Below are 12,631 nucleotides of genomic sequence, written 5' to 3'. Positions count from 1 at the left end.
AGATGCATAACTTAGGGAACCAATAGTTTCCAAATGACCAATGCACAATTTTATAAAATCATGCGTGGGTCAAAGGTCCATTCAATGTGCAAAGTGGGCCAACGGATGTTAAAGTAACAGAATACAAAATGTTCACTGCTATAGTTTTAGATTCAGGGCAAATGACTCTTCAGAAACTTTTGCTCATTGTATTTTGATATGCTGTCAAAGAAGAATCCCCACAACTACCTGAAAATGGTATTAAAATATTCCTCCTTTTCCAACTGCCTATCTATGCGAAGTCAGATTTTCTTCATATACTTCAACCAAAATAACATAGTGCAAGGGATTAAATGGAAAAGCAGATATGAAATCTCTTTTAAGTCAGACAGTAAAGAGCTTTACAAAAATGTAAGTAAATGCCACTCTTCTCACTAGTTTTCTTTCGGAAAATATTTATTTTTCAGAAAATATCTTGAAGATGTGATAGATTTAATACTGTCATTTTTAACTGAATTAAAAATTTTACAAATTTCTATTTTAATCTCTAATATGGCAAATACTGATGGATAAAATTCCTTAAGAAAAATTCTTGAGCTCTCTATCATGTTTACAAGTATGAACAGGCATTGATCAGAAAGTCTGAGAACCGCCGATCTAAGCATATGTAAGCCTGTGAATACCATCAGCGTAGTGGTGGCCAGGGATGCTGTGCTGAAGCTCCCAGGATGCCTTGCTCCCACCACTCTTCCAGTCTCTGTTCAGTTTATGGAGCTTTTCCTTGGAAGACTAAGCATCCCACAAGGCAACATAGCTCAGCCTGTCCACCTTTATTTCCTGCCATGGTACGTTCTGGAAGCTGCCTGTGGATTATTGTAGAGAATAGCTTAGAACACTACCTCCAGCTGGCTCTGAAAACAGTTCCTGCATAGTTCACACAGGGTGAATGACAATTAAGTTTGGGAGGAGGACATTCAAAATCTCATTCTAAGTTTCTGGTTGCTGTCAGGTTCCGGCTCAGAGGGTGAGCACATTTGATGCATTTTTAGTATTTTTCTTCCTCCACACCCCCATTCACGTTGTGGAATTGTACCCTAGCTGTGTTGCCTGTGGAACACTTCTGCCAGTTTTCATCATTTTCAGCTTTTATTTTATTGGGTATTTTAAACACAGCACGGATGGAGAATCATGGCGCACATCTAGCTCACTGCCACCCTAATTAAGAATCTATTTATTCCTCAGAAGGAAAACGAAAGGCTCACCTGTTCTGGGCTCATATACAGCTTGGTCCCCACTTGTCCTGTGTGTCTGGCGTACCCTGGCATTGGGGTCAGAACCAGCTGGTCTTCTTCATCCTGGTCCATTGCAGTCACCAATCCAAAGTCTCCAACCTTGACCACATCATCCATTGTAAAGAATATGTTGGAAGGCTGGAAAAAAATGAAACAGACAAAAGCGTGGTGGGTGCGTATGGAGAAGGAAAGTGAAGAGAATTATTTAAATGACTACAGAAAATAAATACAAGACACTAGATATTCTCAAGCATGTTTCTCTTTACAATGGGCTAATATGAAAATAAAAACAATCCTTCGATGCTAGACAAGTACTGTGAGTAAAGAAGAGGCAAGGGTAGCAAAGGGAGTGAATATTTATTGAACATCTATTTATTTATTTAAATTTTATTTATTAATTTTTTGGCTGTGTTGGGTATTCGTTGCTGTGCACGGGCATTCTCTAGTTGCGGTGAGCATGGGCTACTCTTTGTTGTGGTGCCGGGCTTCTCACTGCGGTGGCTTCTCTCGTTGCAGCTCTAGGCTCTAGGCACAAGGGCTTCAGTAGCTGCGGCTCGCGGGATCTAAAGCGCAGGCTCAGTAGTTGTGGCGCACGGGCTTAGCTGCTCCACAGCATGTGGGATCTTCCCGGACCAGGGCTCGAAGCCGTGTCCCCTGCATTGGCAGGTGAATTCTTAACCACTGCGCCACCAGGGGAGTCCCTGAACATCTATTTAAATAAATCCTTAGAGATTCACAGTCCCTAGGGTCTACGGTACTTAAACCTCAATCTCATTATTCTATATACTCTCCCTTGGCAAGCTCCTCTACATTTATGACCTAAGCCATGATAATAATAATAATAATAATAATAATAATAGCAAATGCATATATAGCACTTGCAATGAGCCAGAAGTTGATCTAAGTAGTTCATTACTATTAACTCAAGTAATACAATGCTTTTAGTCCTATTGGTCCCTCATTTCACAGATGTGAAAACTGAGGCCCAGAGAAGTTAAGTAAGTTGCCCAAGGTTACCCAGCTAGTAAGGGGTGGAGCAGGGATTCAAACCCGGGCTGTCTGGCTCTGTGAGAAAAGGACTTCTGCTCCACGGCCATGTGTCCAATTCTTGCCCTGCTGTAGCTAATCACTACTATTTGGTGAATGAACGAAACAGACTGATCTTCGGGCTTGTGTCTGGGAGGGGAATGTAGGCTGTCAAGGAGAATAAGAGCTCTTAACTACAATCTTGTGTTGCCTCTTCTAATACAGGCTCCCATATACCCCACAACCCCCGTCCCGAGTTCTAAACTCTCATATGCAACTGTTCATAAGATACATCTAACCACGGGCTCCTCAAACCCAAAATCCCCTACATGAAATACATCGTCTTTCCCTAGAGCCTACTCTCAGCCCACATGACCACCATTCATAGCCCTTGAAATAAGGGAAAAGGAAGCCATTGAGCTCACAAAATTGACTTTCACTGGGCTTCAAATACTGCCAGACAAAAAACATTTTATTGCAAAACTCCAAAGTACCATCATACAGTATGGACTTTGAAACAATGAGGTTATTGCATATAACCAACATCTACGGTGATACCCTCCTACTTTCCCTCAAATAACCTTGTAAGAGAGACAGGATTAGACTGCCTTAAATTTCATCTTTCCTCCCCTCTCCGTGCTCTGCTGTCAGCTGTTATCTACCCAACACTAACAGACTTTTTTTTTTTTTTTTTGCTTCTCCAGCATCTTTCCATTGCCCTATGCTTCCACCAGAAGTATCCTGATGTGACTTTGGGAACTCTCTTCTTCTGGGCAGCAAGTCCATGGCTCATATGGGATGTTATCTGGAGGTTGCATCCAGAACTTGCATCCACCAATCAGCATAATCCCAGCCCCTGGCCAGGCGACTGGTTTAGGGACGCATATGTGTTCCTGGCTTATCGATTAGAAGAAAACCAGGTAAATCAACTATACTCCAATAAAAATTAATTTTAAAAAAAAGCTCATTTAAATGAAAAAAAAAAAAGAAAACCCAGGACTTCTGATAAATAGCAGGGGAAAGTGATACTTTTCTCCTCAACACCTCCCAAAGACTTAAAACATGGAGCCCTGAGAACTTCTGGCAGCTATGCTGAGACTGATACGTGACAAACACGTGACCAAAATACAAAAAGGTTAGAGGGCCTAGAACGTTTAACATTAGGCTCAATGATAGGTCAGAATGAGCACAGTACATAGCTTTTCAACTGGGAATATGTATATATATAAAAAACTCAATCACTTTGCTGTTCACCTGAAACTAACACAACATTGTAAATCAACTGTACTTCAATAAAAAGTAAATAAATAAAATAAATGACTTTAATAGAAGAAAAAAACACATTGAAACCCTTGGGTGATGTTCCACAAAAACAGACCTTGAGGTCCCTGTGCATGAGCCCTTTGCCGTGCAGAAACTCCACCGCCTCCGCGATCTGCAGGAAGATGTGCAGACACACGCTCCTCTCTCTTTCCTCAATGGTGCAGCGGCTGTTCAGCCAGTCTTTGAGGTTTTCCTTTCTGCACAGCTGCATCTGGATGTAAAGATACACCTTTGGTGAACTGGGTTGGAGTTTTTCCACAGAGTTTTTAGTGAGATCTAAACTTAAAGTGGTTGGTCTTGAAGGAGAAATAGACAAAGTAGGTTCCGAGGAAGACTTGCTACTGGAATGCTGGACTGCAGTTAGTTTATCAGCACAATGGTTGCCAATAGGCGGTCGGTTCGTTTTGGGCTCTTTGCTGGATGCGTTATCACAGCCGGAATCTTCAAATACTATAGAAGAGGAGGTTCGCTCCCTTGACCTTACATAAGGGGAAGCTTCAGAAGGACAAAGTTCAAAAGAGTGTCCCTCATCATTGCCATCCCTAGTACCGTCTTCCCCCTTGCAGTCTGTAAGGCAGCTGTCCTGGAGGTTGCACACTGCGTCCACCGACTCACTCGTGTCTCTGTGGTCCATTCCGGAAAATTCCAGTGGAGAGAACTGGCTCTTGGATGAACCTGTCTGGCCACAGGAAATCCCGACCGAAAAAGACCTACTGCTTCTTGGAGAAGGGGCTATGATTTCAACGCGTTCCTTTGTAGAGAAAGGATCCATTCTGCATATTTTAACGGATGGTGCATCCACGGGACTAGGAGAGGTGAGCGGCCAGTCTGTGCTAAGAGTGGGAGAAGTACAAAGGGATGAGAGTGAATACGTGTTGATTAAATTATGTGAACTACATCCTTTGTTTGCTTATTTATTGATTAATGTATTTTTAATGAAGTACAGTTGACTTACAGTGTTGTAACTACATGCTTTGTCTCCAAAGCTTCAACTATAATAAAGCCAGCTACCAAGTGACAACATGGAAATTCAATGAAAACATGCCACACGAGACAAAGAACATCACAGCCCATCCATTCCTGAACTGGAAATCTTGGTTTTAAACTGGAAACAGTTCTCTGGGACTGTCATGCCCAGAACAGCCAAGGCCTATGTGCAAAACACAAAGCACAGAGGAGCACCAAGGCCAGACCCCTTGGTGGCTGTGATTCGGAGGCCCCCATCCCAATTAGGGCTTGAGACACAGGGTCACTTCACCTGGTCCTTCTGTGGTTTGGCTACTGGCTGTGTATATAAGTGTCACTGTAACTAGGTACCTCATGTGGATCTAGAGCTGTGTTTGGTACTTTTAGGCAGGGATTTTACTCCAGCTCTTTACTAGATAGTCTATTTGTAGCCTGCTTCCTTTTTGTTCTCATTGAGTAGTTTTTAAAAACACCTTCCTTCCTAGAGAATAGCATATTTAACATGGGAATTATCTTCAGGTTGCCCAAGTTCATGGGTTTTTTTGCTTTTTGGTTTTTGGCCTCACCGTGCGGCTTGCGAGATCTTAGTTTCCCGACCAGGGATCGAACCTGCGCCCTTGGCAGTGAAAGTGAGGAGTCCTAACCACTGGACCACCAGGGAATTCCCATAAGTTCATGTATTTTTTTTTTTTTTTTGATGTGGACCATTTTTGAAAGTCTTTATTGAATTTGTTACAATATTGCTTCTGTTTTATGTTTTTTTGGGTTTTTTTTTTGACTGCGAGGCATGTGGAATCTTAGTTCCCGGACCAGGGATTGAACCCATACCTCCTGCACTGGAAGGCAAAGTCTTAACCACTGGACCACCAGGGAAGTCCCAAGTTCTTGTGGTTTTAACTGCAAATAGTTTAAAACTACTTTAGAAAGGAGTTGGAAATTGCTAACTACTAAGAAAGTAAATGAAAATTTAAAATAAAAAATGGAGGGCTTCCCTGGTGGCGCACTGGTTGAGAGTCCGCCTGCCGATGCAGGGGACATGGGTTCGTGCCCCGGTCCGGGAAGATCCCACATGCCGCAGAGCGGCTGGGCCCATGAGCCATGGCCGCTGAGCCTGCGCGTCCGGAGCCTGCGCTCCACAACGGGAGAGGCCACAACAGCGAGAGGCCCGGGTACCACCACCACCACCACCACAACAAAAATGGAGACAAAAGCAGACAATATCTCTTATTGAGAAAGGCTACTGTAAATCCTTCAGTGAATTATAAGTCATAGAGCTCTATCTACCAATGATTTTAGAAATTCATGTTCTGGACAAAAAAGAAAAAAAAGTTCATGTTCTAAAAACTAAATCAACTTTTCACTTAACTAGAGAATGTTCCAAAACACGATGACAGAAACAGTAACCTGCTGTTATTTTTCTTTTAAAAAAATCATCTCTAAAGTTATAGAAAGGATATTTTGTTCATGTAAGCCAAAAACTAGCCTGAAATAAATACTAGTTTTGAAGTCTATGTCTAACCAAGTTACCTTTCATCTTTCAGCCAAATTTCATCCATTTTTTCTTGCCACTTCTCTGGTGGTGCTTCCAACCAAGCATTGAAATATCTAACAATTCCTGGGTGTTCAAGCTTGGCTAAGGCTTTAACTTCTCGCATGACCTTTTCCCGAGCCAATTCCCTGAAACAGAGAAACAATGAAGACCCTGAAGGTTTGCTCGGATCTGAAGAAGCCATCATACCAAAGACAGTACAAAACAATAAAATAAAATTCTCCCTTGTTCTAAAATGGGGAACAGACGAGTCAGCCTAGTGGCATAATTCTAAGAAGCCAAAGAGTAAATAAGTCTTTATTAGAAAAAAATATGTATTTATACTATTTCTTTTTTCTTCCAGAAATAAATGCTTACAAGTAACATCTATCCATTCAAATAAAGAGTTCTTAGCTGACTCAAAATGAATGACTAAAGACCCTTGAAGATAATTGCTTAACGCTTGTTAATTAATAGGGGGATGAATAGGTGGAAGTGAAGTATTCAGAAAAGAGAGCTCAGCCTGGCAGCTCCGGAGGATGGAGAAGGACCAGCCCGACAAGGTACAGACAACAATCCGAAAGGCTTGTACGAGCACCTTTGTCTGTTTAAACTCAACTACTGAATATCATAGGCAATGATGTTTAACCAGAAAAGCATCTGGATTTGATCTTCTGCTTTGACAGCTTTTCTGATGGATCTAAGCTCACATTCTAGGGATCCCACCATCACCTGAAACAACATAATAAATAGAAGTTATATCCTCTTCCGTCCCCAAGAGACAGTCAGCTACTCCCACTTTTCTCTCTGTGTTTCGTGACTGTTAATGATCCCACCCTGAGAATCCTGGTAGGTTTCTGAATTTTCCATATTCAGTGACCAAATCCTATCAGCTCCTCCTTTGTAATTCCTGATACTCATTCCTTCCTCATCCATCTCCACTTCTGCTGCACTAATGCTCTGTATCTTAGGACTGAACTTCCGCAAAAAAAAAAAAAAAAAAATCTCCTAATGAACACGCTTGTCTCTTACTACATACCACCTCCACTTTGATCACGTCATTCTTCTGCTCAAAGGCACAACTGTCTATGGAATAAAATCTAAACTCCTCTGCTTGGCATTTAAGGTGCTGGAACCCATCTTTGCCATCTTTCTTCCATACTCCCCTTCATTCTCTTTTTTTTTTTTGGCTGCACAGTGTGGCTTGTGGGATCTTAGTTCCCTAACCAGGGACTGAACCCATGCCCGCTGTGCTGGAAGGGCAGTCTTAACCACTGGACTGCCAGGGAAGTCCCTCCCCTCCATTCTTACCCTTGCTCCACTTGTGGCAGAATCCTCAACTAACCTCTACATCCCCTGCAAATGTTTCCCTAGAGCCTATGCTCAGGCCATTTCATGTACTTGGCCATCCCTCCCCTACATGTGTGTCCACCAAGGGACAGGTTACCCCTGAACACGGCGCAGACAACACTACCACCACAAGGCTGGCTTTCCTTGACTGCCTTCGGCTACCTCTGCACTTTCTTCATGAGAAGCTACTTACTAAATTAAACCACAAGTCACAGTCTTCCTGGCTTTGCAGTTATTTGAGTATATATACAAAGGTCTCAAATAGTTATAGATTCTTGAGGGCAGAAGCCCTTCTTAATTTTATATCCTATGTGGTACTTTGTACATTTCAACTACTCAAAAATTATACACCAAAGAAAAGAATTAGTCCCATAGTACTCAGACTGTCCCATTCCTATGTCCCTATCTGTTGGACAGCATGTTTAACTGCTAATTAGGAAGACAGTTCAGAAATTAGTGCACATTTAATCAAGAATCCACAGGAGGCTTCCACAATAGATGAAAAGGACGGTGTTACTGAAAGCCCATCATCTTAAGCGTCACACTGTTCTGAGCCCAAAATTCCACTTCTAGGAATCTATCCTAAGGAAACAGACGTGATCAAAATTTTATATAACAGATGAGCAATGTCAAGTTGTTTTTTTTTTTTTGGCCGTGCCGAGAGGCATGAGGGATCTTAGTTCCCTGACTAGGGATCAAACCCATGCCCCCGGCAGTGGAAGCATGGAGTCCTAACTAATGGACTGCCAGGGAAGTCCCCAAAGTTATTTTTAATTGCAACAAGTTGGAAACCTAAATATTTAAAAATAAGAAATGGTTAAATGAGACATGGCACAAGTATTAATTGGACTATTTTCCAGTCATAAAACACTTCCAGTGTATTTTAGCATTTCAATAGCATACTCTTAATAGGAAGGAAAACACTGAGAATACAATGAAGGAAGCAATAGATAAAACTGTACTGTACTGATAACTGTGCTAAGAACTAGGTAAATTTATGACCAGAAAAAAAAAAAAAAATCAAAAGAAAATACCCTAAAATGTTAAAAGTGTTTATTACTAGGTAGAGTAGACACGGATTGTTTTTTGTTTTAATACTATTCCTTATTTTCCACAATAAATATAGATTATTTTTAAATGGTGCTATGTATTAAAGTCTATAGTTATTAAAATTCACTATGGGAATGCCCTGAGTTGTTAAGAATCAAAAACAAGGGCATATTTTTTAAGTAGATACAAAGCGGTCAAAGTAGATGACATTTTTAAAAGATAGCTAGTTACCTGGTAGTACTGAGAATATAAGATTCAGAAGGTCAGAAACTCTGTTTTCTATAGTCTCTATGGAGTATAGTAAGGACATATTGCCTATGAGATTAGATAACACAGTCCTAACTCCAAGTTAACTAAAAGTACCATCCATTACCTGTTTGGGAGACGGATTCTCTTGATAGCATAATTGCAGTCATCAACTTTGTTTCTAGCTTCAAAGACAACTCCAAACCCTCCACGACCCATGCACTGAATCGGTTCGAAATCTGTTAGATAGCTTAAAAAAAAAAAAAAAAAAAGTAAATTTTAAAAAGTTTGTAATAGTTTTAAATTTTGTACTAATAGTTCAATCTTATTTTGTGATATGTAAAAATGTATAAACTAAGTTTCCTAGAACTTATTTTAATAGAGTGCAGTTTAAATTCTAATAGCATTCTTTGCTTTCCTGTCTGTATAAATGAAGCAAACACATTTTAATTTTGCCCCTGGGAATTTTATAGAAAATTTTAAAACTTCTGCTTAATGGGGAATCACTTGTTAATCACTTATTCTTACAGCAATTTTAGTACTGTTCTGTCCTATCCAATACTTTCCATCATCCATCAAAACAGTTTATCCTTAATTCTCTAACCTTTTACCTCTTGTGGCATTCTGTATTCAAGTAGAAAATGTATTTTCATCTTATGCCAGTGCCTGTATATTTTATGGAAAAGATTTAATCAGTCCCATTACATTTATGTACGTTTTTAGCCAGAAACCTTCTCTAGGAACCAAAGCTATCTGAAATTCGCTGGGGTGCCTCAGGAGTCAGTGTGCTCATCACCAAAGGTATTTGGACAGAAGCTAACTCACCATCTGGCACTTACAGATGGACCTCCACTTTGTAGCCTATTTCCCCTGTTGACCTCTCTGATCTGCTCTGTATATTCCAGTCAACTTGCACCAGGCTCTCTCACAACTTCAGAGCTTTTGCTTCTGCTATTTGCTCCAGTGGGATGCCCTACTTCTCTGGACTTAATAAAAAAACTCTATTTTTCTTTCATTCTGCTCATCTCACCACCTCTATAAGGCCTTCCTAGACGCCTATCTTAATGTTCTTATAGCACTTCACACATACTACTTGGAACTGTTTAAACTTAGTCTCAATATTTTGCAGTTATTTATAAGCAGCTTTCTCTCTCCACTACTACCGAATTGTAGGGACCTTGACTGCAGGAGAGAATTCTTTTCCTCTTTGTATTTCCAAAGCCTGGGCTCACCTGGCAAATAGAAGGTCTAACAAATATCTATCGAATAGTGCATGAATTAATAAATGAATGAATGCACGCATGCGTGCTGTGGAAGACATTCTTCCAGCCGTGTGAGGGGGAGTTGAATTAGATGATCTTTGGTGTCCCTTATAAGGCTAACTTTATTACCTTATGACTTGCACACTCATATTGATTTAGCGGTTGGCTCAGCTTTAGAGCATGGTGTTAAGGAGGAGAGACAATAGATCCCAACCCTCCATGGCCAATTACCTTCACAGAGAATGAAGAGTAATGATCTGTATCCCTAAGAATAGCTAGGCAAGGTACTTGAGTACAAATCCATCTCCCCAACTGCAAAAGCCCATGAAGTTCTTGTCCTACTCCTGGAGAGCCAATTGAATTATCTTCCTACATTAAAGAAAACACTCATATGAAAATGGAGATATCTTTGGAAAGGAGAAACATCTTATATATGATTACAGCTTTTATAAATATAATATCATCTTGCCTCAGGTCCCAACTTAGGACTTAAATTCATGACTGAATCCAGAGCGCATGTTCTTAATAATGCCTAGAACATAGTAGGCACTCAATAGACATCAGGTATCATACAGAGCTCCTGTATTTTTAAAAACAATCAGCTGTTCTCTTCATAGTGAATAAAATGGAAGGAAAGTTGAGTCTAATTCAATTTTAGAGTACATTATTCCAATTCTCTTCACAACAGCCTTATAAATATATGCTTAATCACCATACCCCACTCACCCTCCCATCTCCACCTGTCTCTTACTCATGATTTATTATGACGCCCTCTTGAATCATCACAGCCAGAGTTAGTTACTTATAGCTCATGGCTTTTTTCCTTATATGTTTATGTTTTCTCTAGTATCACCTTCCCCGGTAGACTTTAAGCTCCGCCAGGGGGTAGGACCAGTCTTTTTATTTCTCCCAAAGCCTGAGATACTGCACACAGTTGTTCAGAAAGATGCTGAATGAACGAGGAATGGCTTGGGTACTGAACTGCCCATGGAGTTGACGGGCCCCTCTCCTCTCCCTCACTATAAGTCAGCATTTTTATTAGCAAGGGTATTAAAGCCCTTACCACTTGCTAGTCACCTAGTACGTTTTGCTAAAACATACGGATTACAGCCAATTCTCAACTTTTGAGAAGACGGTACGAATGCAGCTTAGATTAAGTCCATAGATAATCAAAATAACCCACATTTTAGCTGTAATTTTCCATCTTTTCTGTCATAAAGCCATTTCCCTAGATATTTATTAAGCAGTAAGTTTCATATAGAGCGTCTCCTTGTCCCTGTATCATGAAAGTGCTAATAAGCATGATATCAAAACGAAGGGGGAAAGTAGCAATAGTCCATGTAAGAAAATTGAACCGCAGCACCATTCCTTGTCCCACAAAGCATGAAAATCTGTACACCTGACAGATCTGCTTACAGATTTTCTACTTTTATTTTACTTTCAAATTATTTGAATTGGCTGATTTTTAAGTAAGCCAACTCCCTCTTCTGTTTTTAAAAATGATCTATTCTATTGGTGTATTTCTCCCCAGTTTTCTGCTTCTTATTTTAGACAGAATAAGGATGAAATAAATAACTGAGGATTAAGTAACATAGGAGATTGATGCCATATTCCAATAACATAAAAATTATTGTTTGGTATTAATGCCAAGCCCAGTACATGGTAGACCCTCAATAACTATGTCATCTGAATAACAACTCAATTCGGTGGCTGTAATTCTTTTTTTTCTTTTCCTTCCAGTTTTATTGAGAAATAATTGACATACATGGTGGCTATAATTCTAAACTTTTATAATGCTCTACTTCTATCCCTCTTCTATACCACCTTGAATCAGTTTAAGTAACTTGAGGGATATGTCTGTTTTATTTACCTAGTCATACATTTTTTTAAAAAAAAATTAAACAATATCTTAGTTTAGAGGTTGTTTCTTCTTTCTTAAGTGAAATACAGTCGGCATACAATATTATGTAAGTTTCAGGTGTACTACATAATGATTTGACATTTGTATACATGATGAAATGATCACCACAAGTCTAGTAATCATCTGTCCCCACAGAAAGTTACTGCAATATTATTAACCATATTCCTTATGTTGTATATTACAATCCCTGTGATTTATCATATAACTGGAGGTTTAGAAGCAGATGTTGAACGAACAACTATTCTATTCTTCATCTATGTCACCCACCACTCCCCCTCTCCCTTCTGAACCATCCATTCGTTCTCTGTATCTAAGGCCATTTCTTCCTGGATTTGAACAGTTAGCATCAGAAGCTACAGCGCACATACATTTCATGAAAAGACTCATACCGTGATACGTATCCAGAATTTTTTATGTCATTCCAGCTACTGTCATTCGCTTCTCCACTGACAGAATCGTATTTATTTTCAGTTTGACACTGAGTTTCAGATTCTTTCCTTTGCTGATAAGGTGGGGGAGAAAAAAAATCACTCTCAGTACAAAGCTGAATGGAAGTTAGCTAACAATATTAGGCTATAAAACACTGAAGAATAAATAATACTGAGAAAAATAAATGTATTATAAGAACATAAAACAACAGCATTTCCTTTGTCAAAGGGAAAGGGCATGATCAGGGTGGAGCCAGACT

At 39.9% G+C, this 12,631-nt stretch overlaps 1 protein-coding gene across 1 annotated transcript in view; it reads right to left on the bottom strand.

Moving 5' to 3' along the window:
• EIF2AK3 (eukaryotic translation initiation factor 2 alpha kinase 3) overlaps positions 1 to 12,631 on the bottom strand; it is a 68,845-nt gene that overhangs the window by 12,281 nt on the left and 43,933 nt on the right. The window contains exons 10-14 of the mRNA XM_019942241.3: positions 12,333 to 12,445; positions 8,888 to 9,010; positions 6,114 to 6,263; positions 3,676 to 4,453; positions 1,242 to 1,409 (exon numbers count right to left, since the gene is read on the bottom strand). Of these exons, the coding sequence (XP_019797800.2) occupies positions 1,242 to 1,409; positions 3,676 to 4,453; positions 6,114 to 6,263; positions 8,888 to 9,010; positions 12,333 to 12,445 (1,332 nt within the window). The remainder of the gene's footprint in view (positions 1 to 1,241; positions 1,410 to 3,675; positions 4,454 to 6,113; positions 6,264 to 8,887; positions 9,011 to 12,332; positions 12,446 to 12,631) is intronic.

Source organism: Tursiops truncatus, chromosome 14 (genome assembly GCF_011762595.2).
Source record: "Tursiops truncatus isolate mTurTru1 chromosome 14, mTurTru1.mat.Y, whole genome shotgun sequence".
Taxonomy (NCBI): domain Eukaryota; kingdom Metazoa; phylum Chordata; class Mammalia; order Artiodactyla; family Delphinidae; genus Tursiops; species Tursiops truncatus.
Note: the sequence above shows the minus strand (reverse complement) of the source record. Positions and strands in the feature narration are given on the sequence as shown.